Source organism: Leguminivora glycinivorella, chromosome 22 (assembly GCF_023078275.1).
Source record: "Leguminivora glycinivorella isolate SPB_JAAS2020 chromosome 22, LegGlyc_1.1, whole genome shotgun sequence".
NCBI lineage: Eukaryota > Metazoa > Arthropoda > Insecta > Lepidoptera > Tortricidae > Leguminivora > Leguminivora glycinivorella.
Window position 1 is genome coordinate 4,310,533 of NC_062992.1, and position 23,818 is coordinate 4,334,350.

General features: G+C 38.4%; 1 protein-coding gene across 1 annotated transcript; it reads right to left on the reverse strand.

Annotated features, from left to right (window-relative positions):
* Positions 1-22,607: 22,607 nt before the first annotated feature.
* LOC125237954 (peroxisome biogenesis factor 10) lies at positions 22,608-23,677 on the reverse strand. Its single transcript, XM_048145200.1, has one exon. The coding sequence runs from the start codon at positions 23,589-23,591 to the stop codon at positions 22,779-22,781; it is 813 nt and encodes a 270-aa protein (XP_048001157.1). The 5' UTR covers positions 23,592-23,677; the 3' UTR covers positions 22,608-22,778.
* Between the last annotated feature and the right edge of the window lie 141 nt (positions 23,678-23,818).

Here is a 23,818-nt window from a genome sequence, read left to right on the forward strand (position 1 = left end):
CTTTAGGCTACATTTAGTAGACTGCTTCTGCAAGCAAGTCCCGCTGGAGACCTAGACGGGGTTGCGGAACGGGGGCAACCTCGACTGAGACACGTGGCGGGACGAAGAGTTGTACTCGCGGTGAGTCATGTGTGCGGCCTTTAAGCCTGGATACACTGTTTGAAGTTTCTTGCAGAGTGCCGGAAATTTTGACAGACTTATGGCGGTGCAGTTTGTCCTCGCGGTGAGTTCTGTGTTCTACGTCCTTTAGGCTACATTTAGTAGACTGCTTCCGCAAGCAAGTCCCGCTGGAGACCAAGACGGGGTTGCGGAACGGGGGCAACCTCGACTGAGACACGTGGCGGGACGAAGAGTTGTACTCGCGGTGAGTCATGTGTTACGACCTTTAAGCCTTGATACAGTGTTCGGGGTTTCTTGTAGGCTGCTTCTACAAGCAGGTTCCATCAGAGACTACGGTAAGGATGAGGAACGGTTGCAACTTGGAGTGAGAATCGTGGCGAGCGAAGAATTGAACTCGCGGTGTGTCCTTTAGCCTCCATACTGTAGACTGCTTCTACAAAGCAGGTTCCATCAAAGAGCTGTTCTTTGTTGTCTCCGTCATTTAAGTTTAAAATGTCGATTAATCAACTCTGATTTCACTAGTCTGGGAGACATCGCTATCAATTAAACAAGCCTTTTCAAATACCGTAAGTTGCTAGTTGGACCATTTTTTTCAAAGTTGTCCACCCCACTTTTTTGTAACATGGATACTTTTTACGCGATTCATACTCAGAATCGAGAGCTCTTTCGATCCTGATAGGAGAAAAAAAAATGTCCCAAGATTCCCTTATATTTTTTCGAACCTACCATTCTGTTACCGCCATACAAAATGTATGAAAAAATGGTAACGGAATGGGAAAAACCTAGGAACACTTTTTTTCTCCTATTAGGGTTGAAAGAGCTCGCGATTCTGCGTGGAAAACACATAAAAAATTCCAAATCCAAAAAATAGTGGGGTGGACTTTGAAAAAAATGGCCCAGTTACACTTGTTTATTTTATGTTTTCTGACGACTTCACGCAAGCAGAACTTATTAGATTCAGTTGACTTAATCTGGCAATTTGTATGACTAGCTTCAGTACCCCAAAACACAATAAACCGAAATTATAATAAGATTAATATTAATTTCGCTCCGTTACTCTATTGTATAGCCGTATTATAACAATAACATAAATTATTTAGCGAAGCATAAAGCTACCCGTGATCACATCTCGGACACTGGTGATCAAATATATGAAAGAGGCGCGATCCTAGCACATATTCTAAGCTCGTGTAGGTGAACGCGTACCATGCTTGTATGAGTGAGATATGACAGGTCGACTGTTCGTTTTTGACAGGCGGTAACTGTGAGGTAACCGAGAGGGGGTGGGCGGCACTTTTAGCGGGGAGCGGGAGTGGCCATACTGTACGATAGTACTCTTTATTATACTGTGCCGTGATTTAACATTGTCACAGAATTCGAATATTAACAATATTAACATTAATAGTATTTTATACAATCATGATATAATAGAGAGCTTTTCAGTCGAGTGTGAAAAGCTTGATTATATTACTACTAGCTTTTGCCCGGGGCTTCGCTCGCGTTAGAAAGAGACAAAAAGTAGCCTCCATCCTTTGAACTATCTCCACTTAAAAAAATCACGTCAATTCGTCGCTCCGTTTTGCCGTGAAAGACGGACAAACAAACAGACACACACACTTTCCCATTTATAATATTAGTATGGATTGTATACAATCCCTCTTCTATGAGTCATCATCTTTATGATCAATGGATGAGTTAATGTTTTTACCGTCGTCCACTGCTGTATCAACATCAAATTTCCTGGCTATCTAAGTGTTTTTAAAAACCAAAGAGAGAGCCGATAACTTGTCAGATAAAAATGTGTTTCGGTTGAAGATTAATTTGCCAGGTATCGCAAATTAGTATCGAACTTGTATAAAGTTCTATGATAAGCCTGTGTGGTGACGGGTTAAGAATTTCACCACCCCCTTTCTTCCCGTGGGTGTCGTAGAAGGCGACTATTGGGATATGGGTTAAATTGTGGCGTAGGCGAGAGGCTGGCAACCTGTCACTGCAATGTCACAGTTTCGTTTTCTTTCTACCCCTTATTTGCCAAGAGTGGCACTGAAGCTTTAGTAGTTTCATGTGTTCTGCCTACCCCTTTATGGGATACAGGCGTGATTGTATGTATGTATGTATGTATGTATAAAGTTCTATTTTTGAATATATTACCTACAGAGAATTGTAATGAAATATTATTGTTTTCAAGAGTCAAATAATATCCACCACTAAAAAGTTAGCACTTATAGTGTCTGTGGTGTCCTAAATTGACAGATCATAGTCGACGCGTAGAAAAATGTGTTTTATAATTCAACTTATTGTTTTCAGGTAATGAACGGAGTAGTCGGCACATCGTAGCAACCTTATCCTATTAACCTGTAGTACAACAATTCCATATCCTGACCCCAACATGTCTGCCAAAGCGGGCTCTACACATCATGTATGTGATAATACATTAGTATTAAAAACGTTTTTATCGTAAAAACGCTGTCAAAAGCGACAGTGATTAGACTATCGGACTGTCGATTGACTATGGTTTTATGAGTTGAAAAGTGAACAGCCTGTAGCTGTTGCGTGGAATAGTAACGCGTTCAATTCGGTTGTGTGTGCGTTTAATGCATTAGTGTGAGTGTTAAGCGGGCCAGGGATTGGTCGAAGCACAATGCCTCTTCAATGATAGAGGGTGATAACTGTTTTAATGCAATTTATAAATTTTAATCAGGTTTATTAGGGAAAATGTTTCAAATATTCATGAAATCAAATTTCAAAATATTCTTTTGCATGTAATATATTCGCAGAATTTCTAACGGGTGTTTAATTTTCTTGGACATTTTTGCGAACAACAATATTCTTTTAAATACGAAACTTATTCTTTTTTTTTATTTAATCGTACATGTTGGTGATTTACTGAACCTGTTTTTTAAAATGTTCAAGATATTAAAGTCCCAATTTAGATATCCCAAAGAGATATCTAACGCAATGTATTTCAACTAGTAACAACATAAAGGAATTGATAGTTGTTCTTTAGTCAATGAGTTTTGTGATCTTAGTAGTTAGCTCATATTGTAGGACTTGCTCATCGTCATTTCTACTCGAAAACGCCTTTTTGATTTCCAAAACACCTTTTTGCTGAAGATTTCGTATACTACGCTTACTAAGGCTGGTTTTAGTGTTACGCGGATCGACCGCGCGGAGCGATTCGCTCGACTAATTTGTATGAAGTTGATGTTGTCGTCAAAAACGCGCGGTTGGTCCGTGTGACACCTAACGGCCCAGTCAGGACATTGGTCTAAGCGCGACAGCGGTGAGCGGCAGCCATACGTGCGAATGAAAAGTCCCATCGCTGTATCTCGCTCTAATGTATGGCCGCCGCTCACCGCTGCCGCGCCTAGACCAATGTAGTGGCTGAGCCGTAACAGCCGTTTCATTCAGCAAGCGAGTTGTAGTTTTATTCAGCAAAAGGTTGTTGACAGACTTAAAGCTTACGAATTCAAAATGTTTTATAAAACAAAAATATTCACCATACGTTACTTCTGAAGTTAGCGTTATAGGAAAAAGGTAAAGTGTAATTTCTAAATGACAAATAATTGTACAGTATTAGATATTAATAATCATTCACTACTACTGTAAGGCCTGAGTGCACGCGCGTGCGCGCAGCGGGGCGAGGCGTGCGGCGTGCATTTCAAACAATTGAAGCTCATGCAAGTGTCCTGAGTACAGACCTATCATCTCGCTTACGCTTAAAGACTGCTGAAGTGTGCAAAAGAGAAGCTGTCACGTATATGATCGTCCTATAAGTGAAAAAGAGGCAGGCTACAAATGAAAAAACGTGACCATTTTTGATGACAGGCAGCGGTCGCTAGCGGTCTACTCAATTTAAGTTAACGGATTAATCGGACCATTCAGTACAAATAGTTGTATTTAGAGGATAAAGTGGATGATTTCCGTTTCGATTAAACATAAAAGCAAATTATTGACGGTATCATACATAATTTCTGAATTAATACTCCCAATGACGCTTGACATTGGTCCAGTTTTGGTCTCTCTTTTGATATTCGACAGTTCTTCTTTGTCATCCTACTTCTATGGTCCTGAGTCGATGCTGCAAAGGATGGACGCACGCTGACCCGCCCCGCTGACGCCCCGCCGAACGCTCCGCTCCGCTCCGAGCGTCCACTCAGTACACTTACGGCCCAGCCACGACATTGGTCTAAGCGCGACAGAGGTGAGCGGCAGCCATACCTGCGAATGAAAAGTCCCATCGCTGTGTCTCGCTCCAATGTATGGAAGCCGCTCACCGCTGTCGCGCTTAGACCAATGTCGTGGCTGAGCCGTTACACTTACGCACTTTTTGGGGAGTGGTACTGGGGTCAAAACTTTTTAATATAACACTTTAAGTTCTCGCGCTTTGTACACATATTTAAAGTCACACACAGGTCGAACGCGATTAATTAACATTATTTTAATATAATTTAAGATGAATCCTTTTTTTGTGAATCCATACTAATATTATAAACGGGAAAGTGTGTGTGTCTGTTTGTTTGTCCGCCTTTCACGGCAAAACGGAGCGACGAATTGACGTGATTTTTTAAGTGGAGATAGTTGAAGGGGTGAAGAGTGACATAGGCTATTTTTTGTCTCTTTCTAACGTGAGAGAAGCCGCGGGTAAAAGCTAGTACTTCATAATTGTAATGTAAAAGTACTCGACTCGCTAATTCCCAGTAGATAACACTACTATCACATTTATTGGCAACTAGCTTCTGACCGCGGCTTCGCTCGCGTTAATTCAAAAATTGCGGGAAGCTCCATACGAATTTCCACCCCCTATTTAAAAGAAGTGGGGGGACACAAAGGTACAAAAAGTAGCCTATGTCACTCTCCATTACTTCAACTATCTCCACTTAAAAAATCACGTCAATTCGTCGCTCCGTTTTGCCGTGAAAGACGGACAAACAAACAGACACACACACTGTTACATTTATAATATTAGTATGGATAACGTAGGTCAGGTTAAAAGTGAATCTACTGGTACACTGTCGAGCACTAGTACTTTTACGTATATACCTAGATATTTTTCTGGCACGAACGTCAAGTTGTTGGTGCTTGAGAAAAAAAAAACATCGACAATCATTTTATCGATAAATAGCCTTACTTAAGGTTATTAATTACCCCTAATAATAATCTCAAAAATCTTGAATAATCATGTAAGAAATTATGTAAACTATTAAAATATGGTTCGTTTTATTATTACCATCCATTTATTTTCACACAGTATGTGACATTTGTATAAAACAATAATGTTATATACACATCAATTCAAGCCTATATTCCCTAAACGGGGTAGGTAGAGCACATGAAACTACTCAAGATTCATTGCCACTGAAATAATTAATGACATAATTATAATAATTAATGACAGATTCCATTAACTCTCAAATAGTCCTTACACCCTGGCGGGTGCTGCCTCTGCGTGTGTCCCATGATACGCGCAAGGGCAACATCCGCTCGGTGTACCCCTTACATTTCATTAAAGTGTCGAAAGGGCCTCTACGCGTTGGCTTCGGCCCCGCGCACGCCTCCCAAAGGTCCGGAACATCATTGTTCCGTGATGGGAATGACATATTATTATGTAAGTTTTCGATGAACTAAATATCGGAAGGAAGTCACTAGTGTCACTCGTTCGTGCTAGAAAAATATCTATCTAGGTATAAGTATATTTACGTCATATGAAAACTCAAACCGAGACCATCTTAGGTTACGAGTAGCCTCTCTAGTGGCTCGACTAAAGTACCACTTTGCAAAACCTGCGTCTTTACATAGAGCTAGTCCAAGCTAAGTTTGCAGCGAATTTGACAGCCTTACCGGTGCAAATGGTGTTTTAAACTTCAAACTTTTTATGACATTATGACGTTACTTTAACCCTTAGTGATGATATTGGATGTCGGACCGACTTCCCATACATTACAGGCGCCATCTTGGATTTATTCCATTGAAATCCTTACGATATCGGATCGGATAATGTGAAAACGGCCTTAGGCACTGGTCCCACTAAACGCAAGTACGCGATGAGCTATCAGCGATAGAAACGAACAAAATATAAAAGATAAAAAATTAAAATTTTGAAAAAACGCCCGACCGCGACATAGTGGACCGATTTTCATGAAACATGGCTAAGAACACTCCCGACTAACTCAGCTTTCAGATAAAAAAAAACTAAATCTAAATCGGTTCATCCGTTCGGGAGCTACGATGCCACAGACAGACACGTCAAACTTATAACACCCCGTCGTTTTTGCGTCGGGGTATAAAAAGAACGAATAAATAAAAGAGACGCAATAATAGCGCGAGCGAGTGAAAATTCGTCTCCAAGCGATCAACTATAAATATCTCGCTCTCTCTTAAATTAAACGACGGGGTGTTTTAAGTTTGACGTGTCTGTTTGTCGTCTGTCTGTCTGTCTGTGTGTGTCTGTCTGTGGCATCGTAGCTCCCGAACGGATGAACCGATTTAGATTTAGTTTTTTTTGTTTGAAAGCTGAGTTATCCGGGAGTGTTCTTAGCCATGTTTTTATGAATATCGGTCCACTATGTCGGAGGTTTTTTCAAAATTTTATATTTGTACGCGAGCGACAATCTATTGTTCATTTCTATAGCCGATAGCTTTTGGTGGGACCAATGCCTTACAGAGATGGGGCTTTGAAAATCGTTGCGAAGTTACCTTAGTCTAACTCTACTTATATTTGAACTTAAACCAAAAATTGCTCATTCTCATATTTCAAGTTTGCATGCCCTAGTCACTTTGATAAAAATTAGTATTTTAAAGAAATTTTATTAAAGACCAATAGTTAAAATTAACAATTTTAAATATATATCTAGTAAAGTATTGATTAGTAAACTTTGTGCATTAATACTTTTAGAACTGTTTAAAATTGTAAACTTAAAAATAATAGCAATAATGGGATAGTGAAATTACCTCTTAAATATAAGTACGCACTTTTCTGATATTGCACCCGCATCGAACATTGATAAATTTTCATTATAGTAATAATACGGCGTTTCTATAAGTTTTAAACTTAAGTAATGTTGGTAAAGTTGATTGAGGAAAATTGACAAACTCGTTAATTTTATGCTTATCAACCCCTCACATCACATACAATAGTTTTTTTATTTTATTTTAGGAGGCAAAGTTGTTGTTTACAAGGGGGCAAAGTTGTTGTTTAACCGTACCAATATTGTACCGAGCAAGCGACAGATTCCAATATTGTAGAAGTAGAATCGTGAGCGTTGCGAGGGTTTCAAGGCACGAAGGTATCACCACAGTGTGACTTAAACTAGGTACACTTGAAGCAAAAAAAGTGAAGCTATTTTTTCCTGAGCCTTTCGAACCAAAAATATAAGCTGATTCATCCACAGGGTTACCCTCATCTGGCAGAATAATTTTGGCCAGAAACACACTTCACATAACATGTTTCGCAGAAAAACATTCGGTCGAATGATAATTTTGCAGAAAACTTAGTTGGCATTATTACTACCACGCATACGACACATTTGGCAGAATATTGTTTCACAGAACATTACTTTGGTCGACTTTGATTTAGTATAATTTTATGTACCATAATAATCGTATAGCATACTATTACAAGAGCATAATTATGACACGCTATCGAAAAGGAAATACTGTCTCAGAGCCCCCGTTAGGTACGACGACGAGCGAAGCGAGGTCCTGAGTGTTAGGTATCTTGCATCCCCAACACATCTGACTCGCTATATATCAAAAAGAAAATTGCAACTTTATGCCGCCTAAATATTATGCACAAATATTATCTGCGAAAGTCATATTCGACTAGAAGACTATTATGCTCATCAACATTATGCCAACGTACGATTCGGTATTATAAAAATCTGCGAAATGATTTATGCCAAAACAGATTCTGCCAAGAACTATTATGCAAATCAAATATATGCGAAAAAAGTTTCTGCAAGATAATAGTGATCCACATTTTCCTTAAAATGTTGCCGTGACCTAAACCAAATCGGTGTTACAGCGATCAAAATTTCCCGAAACGAGTTTGTCAAAGCCCTCGTTCCGACTGAAGTTAGTCGCAAATTACAGGAGACCACTAAATTCCGGTACGTTAGAATTTCACACCTAACCATTTTGTGATTAGCTCGAAACTTCCTTCGATAGAGTTCTTACCATGGTTCTTATATTATGAGGTTACGGTGGTTAAGCTTCGTAGATTTTTATTGAATTGTTATTATTGATTGGCTGTTTCCTGTAATTTGTTAAATGCACTTTTGTTACTGGCAACTCGTGGCTCTCGCAAAAAAAAAAACACGTTTATTCAAATATGGAATATCTGAAATCATAGAGGAATAAGTAAGGGAAGAGTTGAGTTATTTGTATAGGCATAGTTATAGTGACATCTAGCGACAATAACGCGCCATTCACGCGTCAACTAGCCTAAATTATCAGTACCTAGTACCTACTGCTACTTGTCAATAGATGTCGCGACGAACGAAGAGTCTAATGCTCACCAATTTTTCGCTAATATAACGATAGTATTAATCATTATTCTGTTTTCAATTCCTTCTGCTTGTAATATAAGGTGAAAACTGTTCTAATATAAAATGTTTGGCAGACGAGACACGGTTGACACCTAGTATCGAGTAGTGGTACTGATAATTCACGCTATTTGACGCGTGATTGTCGCTAGATGTCATAACAGAACTATGCCTATAAAAATAACTCGCATTTACTGATGTATGGAGTTACAACTTTTTATTTTTTTTTATTCCTCTATGCTAAAATCTATGACTATTTGCGAAAAAAACAGTCACAGAGTGGCCAGTGTTAAAAAAAGTGCAGAAAAGAGAAAATAAAGACCTAAAGTGCCAAATACGTCGTTCTTGTTATGTAAGTATCACATAAGACAGAATTTTATTATATTACATCAATGGTTTGTAAATTATGTAAAGAACTATGATATTTTAAAACTCACGTCTTTGCATTGTCATATAAAAATAACTTTATAAATGTTCTGTTAATACTGTGAAAATCATAAAATAATATTCATAGAAGTTCTTGCCATGTAAAAGTTTCTGTTATTTAAGACGTAAGATTGCAATTTTATTAGGGACTCAATATTTGCTTACTCTTGTTAGATTACGATCAAGATACGCACAGATTGTGAAATTTTGCCTTATTGATGTTGGTTGTTCTTCTGTTCGTTAAGTTTTAACGCTTCGTGAGTGTATCGTAATAGCTAATTCACTATGGCACAGCCGAATGGTACAAACGCTCATGAAACGCTCACGAAACGAAACGCTCGTAAATCTTATCTCTGCCGCTCTTGCGTAGTGGCGCGACAGAGCCAGACTACCTTTCACGGCGTTTCGTTTTCGTTTCGCGTCGCAGAAATGCCATTCGGCTACAGAGCCTGGTCTCACCGCGAGCTAGTAAGCTATGAGCTATCGGCTATAAAAACGAACATAACATAATCGCTTCCGTGTAAATAAAAGAGACACGGCGATGTTTATAGTTACTCGCCCAGCGGTGAGCTATCAAAATCGCCGTGTCTCTTTTATTTGCACTGGGGTGCTTATCTTTTGTTCGTTTTTATTATCATTATTTATTATTTGTATTATTTATTTAAGGAGTACAGTCGGCCAAGAAAGTGGTCTACCAGTTTTTACAAAAGTTTCTGTGAGCTCTAACGATCGCTAAGGTTGACTTGACACATGGCATGACGTAAACATCATATATAGACAGAGCGATTGTCACCGACATAATATTATTGCAAGCGGTCGACCTTGTTGTCTCATGACGTTTAAACGAACCTCACCCGTAGGGTGGTAAACCACATTTTTGGTCGACTGTACCAACAGCTGTTTACTCAGATAATACAATAAACATAAAAAACAAAGAGCCAATTACTGGAACTCACAGGTAGTGATAGAACAAAAATAAATAGATGTACACACATTCGTGTCACCGCACACGCGAACGTAAAAAGAGAAAATGAGAAATAGCTAAATTAAAGAGAAAATGAGAAATAGCTATATATTTATAGAAGCTGATAGCTCATAGCTTACTAGCTCGCGGTGGGCTCAGTGCCTATCGCTCTTCAGTGTGCGTAGGCGAATGCACAAAACGCTCACGAAACGCTCACGATAATATCTCTTTCGTAGCTATCTATCTCTATCGCTCTTGCGTATTGGCGCGACAGAGCCAGACTGCGCTTTGATCGCCACATAGCGTCAACGATTATCAGAGCATTTCTTTTTTTTTGCCACTAAATTTTTATTTATTGTTTTAGGGAATTTTAGGTCAATTGTACTCAGAATCACGAGTACTTTCAATCTCACTTGGAGACAAAAAGTGTCCCAGAATTTCCATACATTTTTGTTACTTTCCTCTTTTGTTACCCCATGCAACATGTACGGAAAATGGTAACAAAATAAGAAAAAATCGTATGGGACCATTTTTTAACTACTAGGATTGAAAAGGCTAGTAATTCTGAGTAGAAATAGCATTTTTTTTTTCAAAAATATCACACTTCATAAGAGTGGCAAAAAAAAAAAGAAATGCTCATCACCGGCTACTACTTGATACTACTTCTGTAAAGGGCCCAAAAAACGACCCTTGGACTATGTATGTTTGCGTGTGTTAGGTGTTTAATTTGCCCATAAGGGACACAATTTTATTAAGAAACATATTAAAGATTATGCCTATGTCGCCAAGTTGGCTTATTCTGATTTGAATAACAGGTGATCAAAAGTGACGTTTCTTCAATGAAAAACACCACTTGAGACTCAGTCAGCTCAGTTAGTAATCCAGTTTTTATTCATAGATTGTTATTAAAATTACAATAAGCCTGATGTCTACAATATAGATAGTTAGGGCCGGTTGCATCAAACCGTCTGTCACCGTTAAAGCGCTCGTTAATTTTTATTATATGGAAGTTCCATAGACGTCTGCTGCGTGACGATGATGTGTCTGTCAAATGTGGTTGATGCAACCGGCCCTTAGTCCGAGATTAGCAACGATTTTGACAGCTTAGCCGGTGCAAATGTAATTTTGAACCCCAAAGTTCGATGAAATTATGACGATTACTTAACTCTTGCAGCCCCATCAATATCGTTGCTAACTTATGACTGCCTGAATCTAGTAATGTATTATTTATTTAATCGTATGGCAAATTATATCTAAAAGCAATCAGAGTGTAGCCTTGAGGTTGCTAAGTCAGGCAACCAGGGTGGCTAGCCGAATGGCACAATCGCTCACGAAACGCTCACGAAACGAAGCGCTAGTAGATATCTATCTCTATCGCGCTTGCGTATTGGCGCGACAGAGCCAGCGGCGTATCGCTTTCGTTTGGCGTCGGAGAAATGCCATTCGGCTACGGGGCCAGGTCCGGTCAATAGCGTAATGTATATTTGTACTGCTACGAATGATCATGACTGCTACGCGCCAATGTGCTACGTGGCGTAGAATTCTCAACTCAGGACATAAATAATTACCGCAGTTTTTAACTCATTGATAATATAGTTGTCGTTGTGTGCGTGCGTTATGACTGATGACATGACTCGCTAGTCATTCGTATGTACACAGACATGGAAATGATGCGCGTGTATTGCGCAATAGCCCAATAGGAGCATCCATCTACAAGTGTGTGTAACAAGGCTCGGAACCGGTTTATTTTTTACCGGTTAAAACCGGTTTATTTCGATTTTACTCCGAACTTTTTAAAGAACGCGAACGTTATGAGAACTTTATTTTAACCGAAATAAACCGGTTTATTCGACGAGCGGTGAGACGCACCTAAATACCTACGTTCACGCAGCGAGTTTTTTGTTTCGTTAGAACAGTATTACCTATCATGCTGCAGAATAAACCGATTTATTTTGTTCTAAACCGGTTAATCGAACGAAACCTTTATGAAAGAGTTCTCCTAAAAACTGGTTTAAAAATAGCGGTTTTTCGAGCGAAAACGAAATTTAAAGGTTTGTCCGCAAGTACATGATAACGGTTTGAAAATTTAACTGGTATCCGAACCGTGGTGTGTAAGAACTTGCGACAGGCGTATTCAATACAAATCGCCCGGCTTGTCCGATCTTCTTCTTCCTTCCTTTATCTGTGGTAGAATGGATAACACCAAAATCTTTCATATGTTTCTGGTTTTACTTTTCATTTATTATTTGTATCGACGTCATGTAAAATGTTAACGTAATAAGAAATATTTTAAAATGGCAGCTTTTTATTGAGTCAGTTTTAAAATTATATACATATACATACATAATATTGTAGAGTTTCTATCCCTAATTGTTTACTTAAGCATTTAATAACTTTGTGATTTGTAATTTTGGTCCAATCATTGGTTAAATAGTATTAAATTAGCTCTCATTCTATTTCTAAGAGTTATTAATTCATGTTAAACTTCTGAAGCGACAAAATACTGATATTTTACACACGAACTCTTGTGAAAAATTGTCAAGTAAAAGTTTAACTTTTTGCTACAAGAAATTAAACCGGAAAAGGTACTTACCCTTTTGCATTACTAAATGAAAACTGAACGAAATTTTATGAAACAAAATATTACTTATTTCGCAAAAGAAAATGTCTACTGGCTGAAATGACAATTCGTCACTACTTTGAAAAAATCTCGTATCTCACACTGCTCCTCAAAGACAAAACGTAGTAAGTCTATATGCATTCCATACATACTTAATACATTTTTCTCTTCATTTACAGAAGATACAAGTTTTTTTCAAAGTAGTGACGAATTGCATGATTTCGTTGTGTGTAAGTAAAATCATTATCTTTAATGCAATAACAGATAATTCGTTATTTTACCAAATTACTGAAGGGATTTTTTAAGCAATTTCGAAATTCATCCCATTTTAAAAGTCGTTCAGTAAAGCCTGGTGACGTAGCCGAATGGCATATCTGCGACGCGAAACGAAAACGAAACGCGAAAGGTAATCTGGCTTTGTCGCGCCAATACGCAAGAGCGATATAGATAGATATCTACGAGCGTTTCGTTTCGTGAGCGTTTGTGCCATTCGGCTACGTGACCTGGGGCCTGTTTCTCGAAAGGTACAAGTCTTGTATTACAAGTGTGTTTCCATGACAACCCATACGATTTGACAGTTTGCGCACTTGTAATACAAAGCTTGTACCTTTCGAGAAACGGGCCCCTGACCAGAAATATATGACCATGTCGCGGAAACTCATTGAACTATTTTGTGTAAGAAATTGAACAAAATTGTTAACAACCTCTATATTTTCTAAAAAACTAAATGTTTGTTTGTACTTTTCATGAACTAGTTTAGTTTTAGTATCCCGTAGCTTTAGGTTAGGCTTGTTGTTTTAGAGTTCATAATTAACTATTGTTATTTCCTTCGTAATTATTGTTGGTTGGCTATGTCAACAAGTTCGGCTTGCAGCCCTCTTAATTATGTAAACTTAAACGCTATCGAAATTGAAATGAGAATAGAATATTACGACACAAGTTCGGTAAAGAGGAAATTCGAAACCATGGACGATAAATTAAAACACGCTCTTGACCGTTTAAAATTAATATGAGCCACGAATACTCTCTTCGCACGTATATCCTACAACGTTTTACAGTACTGGACTCTTTGAAGTTTCAACATATTCATAAAGTACTAGTGTTAGAACTTAGCCCCATAAATGTACTGTAAAAATATTCGAGTATTGCGAATATTTTATCCAAACTGAGTTCTTAATAATGGTTTGAGGAGCCCTTGAAATAATTACGAACCAGACAAATTATGCTTTAAACGACCCTTACAACTTTTGGGCAAAATTAATTTCTAGTCGAATTCTTAAGTATTTAGATTTAAAGATTCGTATTAACTAAAGAACGCCTGACGCCTTGACGCCTGATCTGTTCTAGTCGGTAGTGAGCAGTGACCCTGCCTGCTAAGCCGCGGTCCTGGGTTCGAATCCCGATAAAGGCATTTTATTACTCAGCCAATCTGTGTAAGAATGACCTATAATATTTATTTATGGTTCGCTCAAAGAAATTTAGACAGCAATATGGGCTTGTACAGTCACCGGCATAAATAAGTGATGATTTCTGTACCTTGTCAAATTAACATCTTGTTTGAAATGTCATACGAAGTTGTCAAATGATTAAAAGCGACAACTGCGATAAGGTACAGAAATCGTCACTTATTTATGTCGGTGACTGTACCTGTGTAATTTGTTTAAATCTACGTTCTTTCTGATCCTACCAACTGCGCCAGATAATATTTTAATACAGTTACGCATTTATTAGGTACTTACGTTTATTTTAATGAGATGGAACTTATAGTACAATAGTTTATTTGTTATACAATTGGGCAAAGTTGTATTTTAACGCCGAGTGTGGAATTGAAAAACGAGCAAGTGAAAGGTTCGAGAATAGAATCCTGAACTTGACGAGTTTTTCAACACACGAGAAGTAAAATACATTTTCCCCTCACTAGCTCGGAAACACGTGTTTTGTCCTTTAATACCAGCGGGTAAAAACGTATTTTATCCACTAGTGGATAAAGTAATTTGACCTTGAATAGAGGCAAATTTTCTGCTTTAAAATTGATAAAAGTGGGTTAATCTAGTGATGAAGATGTTTTACCACCTGTGGAACTACTGGAAGCAGTGATAAACGCGTTTTTGGCGTTGTACTTTCCTCGCTATAGTGAGGGGAAAAGTTTTGTGTTACACACGAGTGCAAATGTATTTTACTTCTCGTGTGTTGAAACCTTGCAAGCTCAGGATTCTATTCTCGAACCACTCGTTTCGCTCGTGGTTCAACTATAGAATCCTTTCGCTTGCTCGTTTTTCAATTCCACACTCGGCGTTAAAATACAACTTTGCACTCTTGTATAACAAATAACTATTGCACCCGTGACCCGTGTGTAACACAAAACTTTTCCCCTCTCTATAGCGAGGAAATTACAATGCAAAAAAACGCGTTTATCACTGCTTCTAGTAATTCTACAGGTGTTAAATCATCTTCAAAACTAAATACATCCACTTTTATCAGTTTTAAAGCAGTTAATTTGACTTTATGTAAGGTCAAATTACTTTACCCACTAGTGGATAAAATGCGTTTTTACCCGCTGGTATTAAAGGACAAGACACGTGTTTCGGAGCCAGTGAGGGGAAAAATAAATTGTACACAGATTAGTAAGGAACAAGTCGTCGGAGTATATTAATAGATAGTACAAGAGAGTTGGGTGTGAAAGTGTTATTTAATTTTGTGATAGAAAGGTTTTAGTTCAACCTTTTCTTCGAAAGATTCCAAAATTCACGAATAGCAAATGCTTTCAACATTGAATCTTAAACATTGCGAGGGTTTTAAAGTAGTATGAGGAGTAAACAAACAGTCACCCAGTGTTTTAAAAACGTGTACGTACGTAAAGAAAATGACGAAAATGTCAGTTCGCTACAGTTCTAATTTTATGATTCTAAAATGACTCAAAATAATGTGTGACATCGGAGAGTAAAAAGCCAAATAAGCTTTTATTACGATTTACTTATGGAATGAGGCACTTTGAAGTTAATTGTAAAGGGACATTATTTGTACAGGTCGAACAATAACAGAGCAATGGAGTTCGTAATGAGTGTACCGGCATAGAGTAAATATAAGCACTAACGTCCAGAAAGGACACTTCCTACAAGATCGATACGATACGATACGATCATTTATTAATAAAAATATATTTTACATGTCATTTTCTTAATTCTACACTGAGAGAAATTTGCATTGTGAATTTAACAAGTTCGACTTGTTGCGGTTTATCCGTTTGAATCAGCCAAACGTATGTTTAAAACAATATGTGTCAGGTTGTTTTTATAAAATCGACTTGTTGATTCAAATATATTGCCGATTCAAATGACAAGTAACTTGTTGTTTGAACCAAAGAGCACGTAGGCGCTATTTTAAACAAAAAACTTGTTGAACGAACATGAAAACTGGTTGTATTTTCTCTCAGTGTAGGTAAGTACTTATGCTAACAAATCTGTTACATAGGTTTATCAGTCGTTTGATTAACCAACCAGTTGATTTTTTTTTACAAAAATTAACGTTTTAATAATGAAGTAGGTACCTATTATGGGTTAATTACATAGCTCAGTCTGGCACATGAAAATAGTCGTCTAAGGAGTAGTAAGCTTCAGATACTAGTTTATTTTTAAACAAGTAATAAGATTTAGAATTTGTGATATCCTGCGGTAATGCATTATGCATTAATATCTGGGCGACCGAGCTTCGCTCGGTTCTGTTTCGTATCCTTGACCTGTGTCGCCATCTAGTTCAAAAATAAATAGTACCTACATCGAGCGAAAGAATTCTCAGTCTTAACAACACAACTACTCTACACGAGATGGCGCGCGTTTCGCCACAAAATCTCAAATAGTGTATTTTTATATTCGTGTTAGCCTTGACCTGTGTCGCCATCTAGTCTTTGCAATAAATAGTACTTACATCGACCGAAAGAATTCTGTCTTAACAGTACAACTACTGCACACGAGATGGCGCGCGAAGAAAAACGCATGAAAACTCGAAAATTCGCGTTTTCCAGGACCTAAGGATAAGTTAGATCGATTTTTCACCCCCGAAAACCCCCACATAACAAATTTCAGCCAAATCGTTAGAGCGGTTTCCGAGATCGTCGGTATATATAAATAAATAAATAAATAAATAAATAAATATACAAGAATTGCTCGTTTAAAAGTATAAGATATCCAAGTTTGACAGCAGTTCAGGGTTGAACCGTGTTGTATCTTCCTAATGGTACTATCCCTTTCGACTGTTCAGGGTTGTCAAAAATAACTTAATTATCTAATTGTCGTGCGTATGTGGTCGTCAAGTTGTACCAACTTCAATAATTGCTACGCAGCATTGTGAGACGAATGTAGTCGGAATCGTCCGATCGGGACAGTGTTTAACTACTGGTACAGGTTAAGTAAACATTAATAAAATTAATGTATAATATAACATTATCAAAGTTTACTTTACTATTGTAATTATATTGTGTTGTTTAACTATTAGACTCTGTTCAAATAGAAAAGAATGGTAAAATGTATTTCTCGACTTTTCTTTTTCCGGACATACTCTAAATAGTCGACTTAAGTGTTTTAGAGTTGTCCCAGAGAGCTTGTGCTCAGAGAAAATAATAATAGAAAGCGGACAAGCCGCCGGCGGATGTGTAGCTGTTAGCTCATGGAGCATACAGTTGTCGTTGTGTGCGTGATGACGCGTTGATACGACTCGCTGGTCACAGACATGTAAATGATGCGTGTGTAGAACGCAATAAAGCCTCCGCCACACATAAACCGTTTTGATAGCGTAGCGTTAGCGGAGCGCAACGAACGCTGGCGTTCTGCTCGCAATCCGTGCGCATTCCGCTCGCAATCCGCGCTCGTTAGTTCCCGCCGGCGTCCGCTGGGCGCAACGCCAGCGTTCGCCCGGCGCACCGCCAGCAATGCGCTCCGCTGACGCTCCGCCTACGGTCTCAAAACGCGCATGTGTGGCCGAGCTTTAATAGCCCAATAGGAGCGTCCATCTACAAATGTCAAGAACTTGCGACAGACGTATTCAATACAAATTGCCGGGTATGTCCGACCTCCTTATAAAATTTAAAGAACTAATTATAAAATTTAAAAAATATTTACTTGAGAGAGCTGCAATTTGAACTACTGTACTAGAGCATTTCTTTTTTTTTTACCACTTTTATGAAGTGTGATATTTTTGAAAAAAAATATGCTATTTTTACTCAGAATTACTAGCTTTTTCAATCCTAGTAGTTTAAAAAAATTGTCCCATACGATTTTTTCTTATTTTGTTACCATTTTCAGTATATGTTGTATGGGGTAACAAAAGAGGAAAGTAACAAAAATGTATGGAAATTCTGGGACACTTTTTGTCTCCCAGTGAGATTTAAAACAATAAAAAAAAAATATTGGCAAAAAAAAAGAAATGCTCACTAAGTACCTACTTATAATTAAAGTACCTACCTTACTTGTAAGTATCTACACTGTTATTGCTACAAATTTTATTTACTGTTGAATATCGTACTTCAAACACTTGGTCGAACTATTACCTATTGTATTATGAAATCAATAAATAGATATCATATAATTATGTTGTGTTATTTCAGTAGGTACCCCAGTTCATTCATCATCCTTGCGTTATGCCATAAATTAAATATAACAAGATCATACCATCCCATACATTAAAATGCGACCACCTAAGACCGCGCTTACACTCCACCACACATAGATGGCGCCACAAAAAAAAGTCTTGTAGCTTTCGATTATAGATGGCGTTAAGTGTCACTTTTGACATAGATTTACTGCTCGGAATTGACACTTAATGCCAATCTACAAATAATCGGTGGCAACAAGGCATTTTTTGTGGCGCCATCTATGTGTGATGGAGTGTAAGCGCGTTCGTAGGCGGTCGCATTTTAATGTATGGGATGGTATGATCTTGTTATATTTAATTTATGGTTATGCCGGTATTCGCCACGGTTCAATGGAGACAAAACTTGGCGTATAGGTAGGTATTACTAGTTTTACGAAGGCGACTGTCATCTGAGTTTCAAAAACCCGAAGGGTAACTAGGCCTTATTATTGGGATTAGTCCAGTTTCGTCACGAAGTTTTCCTTTACCGAACAGCGACCGGCATTTCGCACATACGTTCTGAAAAACTCATTAATTCCCTTAACTTTAAGCGTTTTCGTGTTCTGTAGGCTTTCGGGATGTTTGAGTTTAAGGCACTGGTCCCACCGCGAGCTAGTAAGCTATGAGCTATCAAAACGAACAAAAGATAAGCACTCCCGTGCAAATAAAAGAGACACAGCGATATTGATAGCTCACCGCCGGGCGAGTAACTATAAACATCGCCGTGTCTCTTTTATTTACACGGGTGTGATCTTTTGTTCGTTTTTATAGCCGATAGCTCGCGATGGGACCTGTGCCCAAATGTCGACCACTTTTCTTAGGATCGGTTGCACCAAACCGTCAGTTAGGTACCAATTGGAACCCTAGGCCACTGTAGAACTATGTCATAGTGACGTTATAAATCAGATTGTAAGAAATCTCTTACTGTTTGTCATTATGACATGGTTGTAGAGTGGCCTAGGGTTTCAATTGGTTGACTGTACCTATTTGTATAGTAATTTCCAGACTTCTGCTGCATGATGTTGTGTCTGTTAACTGTGATTGATGCAACTGGCCCTAAATCTAGCTAAAACCCCACCAGAAATAATTGATAACGCGCCGTTGCGGAATTTCATTAAAACTATCTTCATACAAGGTATACTGAACGTCACCGCATACATCGAAATAACAGGGGGGTTACCATGACGTACTAAAGACGTTCAGTTTAGGTTGAGAGAAAGGGACACAGCTATAGCAGTTACATAGCTCCGTCCCTCTCTCTCAACCTAAACTGAACGGCTTTAGCACGTCATGGTAACCCCCCAGCACCCTCTTGACAACAGTCATATATTCCTGATCGGGCTTTACTGTTTTTCATACATGAAACGTGTAGCAACCCTATAAATAAAGAAGGTCATGATCGTACACAACGTCACTACTTTTAAAAAAACTTGTATCTTCGTCTGTTAATGAAAAGAAAATTGTAGTAAGTATGTATGGAATGCATATTGTTGAAGGACCTGCGGATACGAAGTTCCTAACGAACTATTGTAATAAAATAAAACAAAACGGAAAATAAAATTATGGAGATTGATGGGGAGCCAAACTCACCGATGTTGTCGTCTCGAGAGTTTATCGGGTGGCCACCCTTGCAAAGCTTGGTTCTCTCTTTCCTTGCACTGCACACTCGCGAATCGTTCTATTATAATATAATTAATTAATAACTTAATTCGTTGCGGATATTTTTATTCACCATTGACAACGACTTTCTTTTTGCGGATTGACACTTGACGTATTTTATATTTTTTAAGAAGTTTGGCAAAGAGGCGGGTGACATGACAATTAAAAATGAGGTTGAACCTATCATAAGGAAGAGCGAGCGGGATGGACGATATGAATGATAATGAATGAAAAGGGCGCGAACACATATAGACACTGCGTTTTAACTTTGAGGAACAGCGTGAGGTAGGAGATTCTTTAAAAGTAGTGACGAGTTGTTATTTTTATGCGATGGGAGGCAAACGACCAGACTGCTCGCCTGGTGGTAAGCGATCACTGCCCATGGACATTCGCAACACCAGAAGGGTTGAAGGTGCGTTGCCGGTCTGATGGGTGTACACACTTTTCTTGAAGGTTAAGGCTCGAAGGTTAAACTCGCCTCATTCGGTGAAACAACCAAAAAACGTCTTTCGGAATAGTGCTGCAAAGCTTGTATCACCGAATTAGGCGTGTCACCGAATAAGGAGAGTTTACCCTACTATCTGCCCTATTTTTAAATCTAAAAGTAAATCGGTTAAGGTCATATCCAAACGAAACCAGAAACAAAGCCCAAAGCCGGCTCGGGTGTTATTCGCGGCCGCCCTTGACTCGTCTGCAAGTTCTGCAACACGCCCCTGACACCCCAGAATAACCTAGACGAGCGTCGATGAGGAAACTGCAGTCGGTACGGACGGCAGATTATACTGAAATAGTTATTTTTTGTGACTGGTGCATAATGGTATTAAAACACGAATGTTTTTGAAACAAGCCAAAAGCGAGTTCTTTAGTAAGATAACACGACTGTGTTATACTTAACACGTTCGAAACCTAGAATTCATCACGTTATAACTTTTCCCTTACCTACTTATTCCTCTATGTTAAGTAGGTACATTTTGCCACCCTTACAAATTATTCTGACAAAAATAGTTTTCTAATATAATCAAATCTAGGTTTTCTCTGCTATCCGTACTCCCGGTAAAGCCAGCTATCCAAATATACTCCGGCTCCCTGTAAAGTTCAAGGGCGCGTTTTCAGGCTTCAAACGCTCCGCTATCGCTAACTTCCACACATCACTCGCTTTCGGTTAACCATTTATGTACGACTATTAATATCATTCTAGGACTAATAATTGACTGAACTTTATAATAGACACTAGTTATAACACATCCATACGTATAATTGAAAGAAAGAAAGAAAGAAACGTTTATTAAAATAACAATTAAGTGTTACATGTTATTCTGGTCCCCACACTAGGCACAGCCGTGGTGGACATAAAACATAAACAGAGTTTAATAATAGAAAAAAAAAACAAGATTCTTACAGGTAAAAATAAAGAAAGAACAGAAACAATTAAGTGTTTTGCGTAGATAAATAAACGAAATTGTAAGTAAGTCAGATTCAACGGTGCAGTTTACAGAGGTACCAAAAAGGCGAAAATATTTAGAAACAAAATAAAAAGAGATCACAATTATTTTATAATTAGGTAAGTACTTATAATAAGGAACGTAAATTATAATACATATATACTGTACTCCGAAAATCTCGTCCCAAGCCCTCCTACAACTGTTTATAACTCCTCTGGTCAGTTCTACGTTCTACTGTAGGTACTCCGTGCTGTGTCAGTTCCACTGTAGGTCTACCTACTCCGTGCTGTTGGAATTTCAAAACCAAATTCGGATTTGAGGAGTGGAGCGTGACTTGCAAATGAGGACTATCTTTTCAAACGGATTTTTTTCTAACCCCCCACTTCCCTACAATGGGGGTGGAAATTTGTATGGAGTATTCCGCAATTTTCGAATTCAACGCGAGCGAAGCCGCGGGCAAAAGCTAATTGAGTTGAGGACTAATAATTTAATGAACTTTATAATGGAGACCGCGCGTATTAATATAATATTATAATAGGTATGTACTTATTTATTATAATAGTGATCAAACATTATTTTGTGTAACCCCGTGTGGTCAGTTGGTGACTGCTTAAGAATTTCACCACCTCCATTCCTCCCGTGGGTGTCGTAGAAATCGACTGTGGGATATGGGTTTCATTGTGGTGGGGACTGGCTACCTGTCACTAAAATGTCACATTTTCTTTCAACCCATGAATTTTCTAGAGTGGCACTCAAACTTGTAGTTTCATTTGCTCTGCCTTCTCCTTTATGCGTGATTTTATGTATCTACAGTAAACGGCCAAAAATAATGCACCAATGTAAATAAAGCGTTTCCAAAGACATTGGTCATGAAGACGAAAAACTGATGTGCATTCTTTATGGCCGTTTACTGTGTTATATACCTAACGTATGTGATATGTCTAGGTGTAGAAATGAGTAACTAGTGACTCTGTGAACTGTAATAAGTATGCTATAAGTTTGGGATAAGAATTTTTCACCCTCTTTCCTCCCGTGGGTAAAAAAGCAGCCTTTCCACAATAGTGCAGACAACGGAATCAACCCACAGCATTGGTTGATTTTAATGATCTCAGACTTCAATCTCTCGTCTCTGCCTAATTAGAGTAGTCAGTCTAATGTTGTTTGGTGTTTTGAACATCATTTTAACAATGAAACAATCAATATAGTGTAACAAATATCCTTTATATACAAAATACCTAGCCAACATTTGTATAAAAACAAACCCTTATATTTACAATATTCACAAAACCAACTAGGCAACTACTTCATTATAACTTGTCTTTTCACCATTTACCCTTGCTTTAACTTTGGATATATTAGTTTGATTAACATTAATAATGTCATGGAGAATAGTTCATAAGAGGCACAACACTATTCTTCAAAAACGGTGTCCGACATAGAGCACATGTCTCCAACGCTCCGTAGCTGCACTCCATACAAAATATATGTCCGCACGGCAGCACACAAGGCTGAACTATCTCTTCCAAGCACGCCACACATGACTTATTACTATCAACTTCATTGGGAAAGTCTCTCATCTGATCCATATGCCGCTTAGCCTGGTAAACGCTTTGGCCACAAGAAACAAAAGCATGCAGCAGTGTTACCATACCTAACAACCTTAAATGAGCATAATATGCCGCAGCGGCGGGTCTAACTTGAACATAATCAATCCCTGAAGCTGTCTTCCCAAGTTGTATAGGCCCTCCACTAATGTAACACAATGCTCTATGTATGCTTTCAAACTGTGGCAACATATTAGCCACAGCCTTAAGAAGCACCACAAGCGAGTTCTGAACTGCAGGTTTCAACGTAGCATTTTGTTCAACGGCATTTTCAGCGTATCGAAGCACCCTTCTTGTAAAGTTTTCGCCAAAAGCTGATAACAAGATGCTGAGAAGTCTGTTACTGAATGTAGGAAGTTTTAGGTACGTTTCATCCACTTGAACGATCCCGGAGTATTCTTCGCCGAGAGTTTGCAAGTCGTTTAGCGTAGTGAACGATTTATAAAGCAGGGAAGATATGGGAACTGCTTTGGACGCATGATGCGAAGGAACAAGCCTGGCTAAAGATCCTGCTAGTTGTTTCTCATAGTGGTCGTCTTTCTGCCACGCTCTCAGTACCTCCGCTGGTTGAGCAGTTGGCAAAGCCATTGTTTCTCACTTTTCAACGGTTCCAATCAAATAAATTTAAACATTATACAAATAATCGCCTACTTGCTCATTTTTATCTATTTACTTCTTTGACAGTTGACATGACAGTCATGACATAAAAGTGACATTGACGTTTCAACTTTTTTTACAAACTGCTTGGTGCAGATGCGTGTATTATTTGAGATTAGTGTTGCCAAAGTCAGACGAACAATGAAATCTTGGCACAA

What these genes read in the sequence shown, in the direction of transcription:
- LOC125237954 (XM_048145200.1), bottom strand. Translation starts at nt 23,591, where the DNA reads ATGGCTTTGCCAACTGCTCAACCAGCGGAGGTACTGAGAGCGTGGCAG.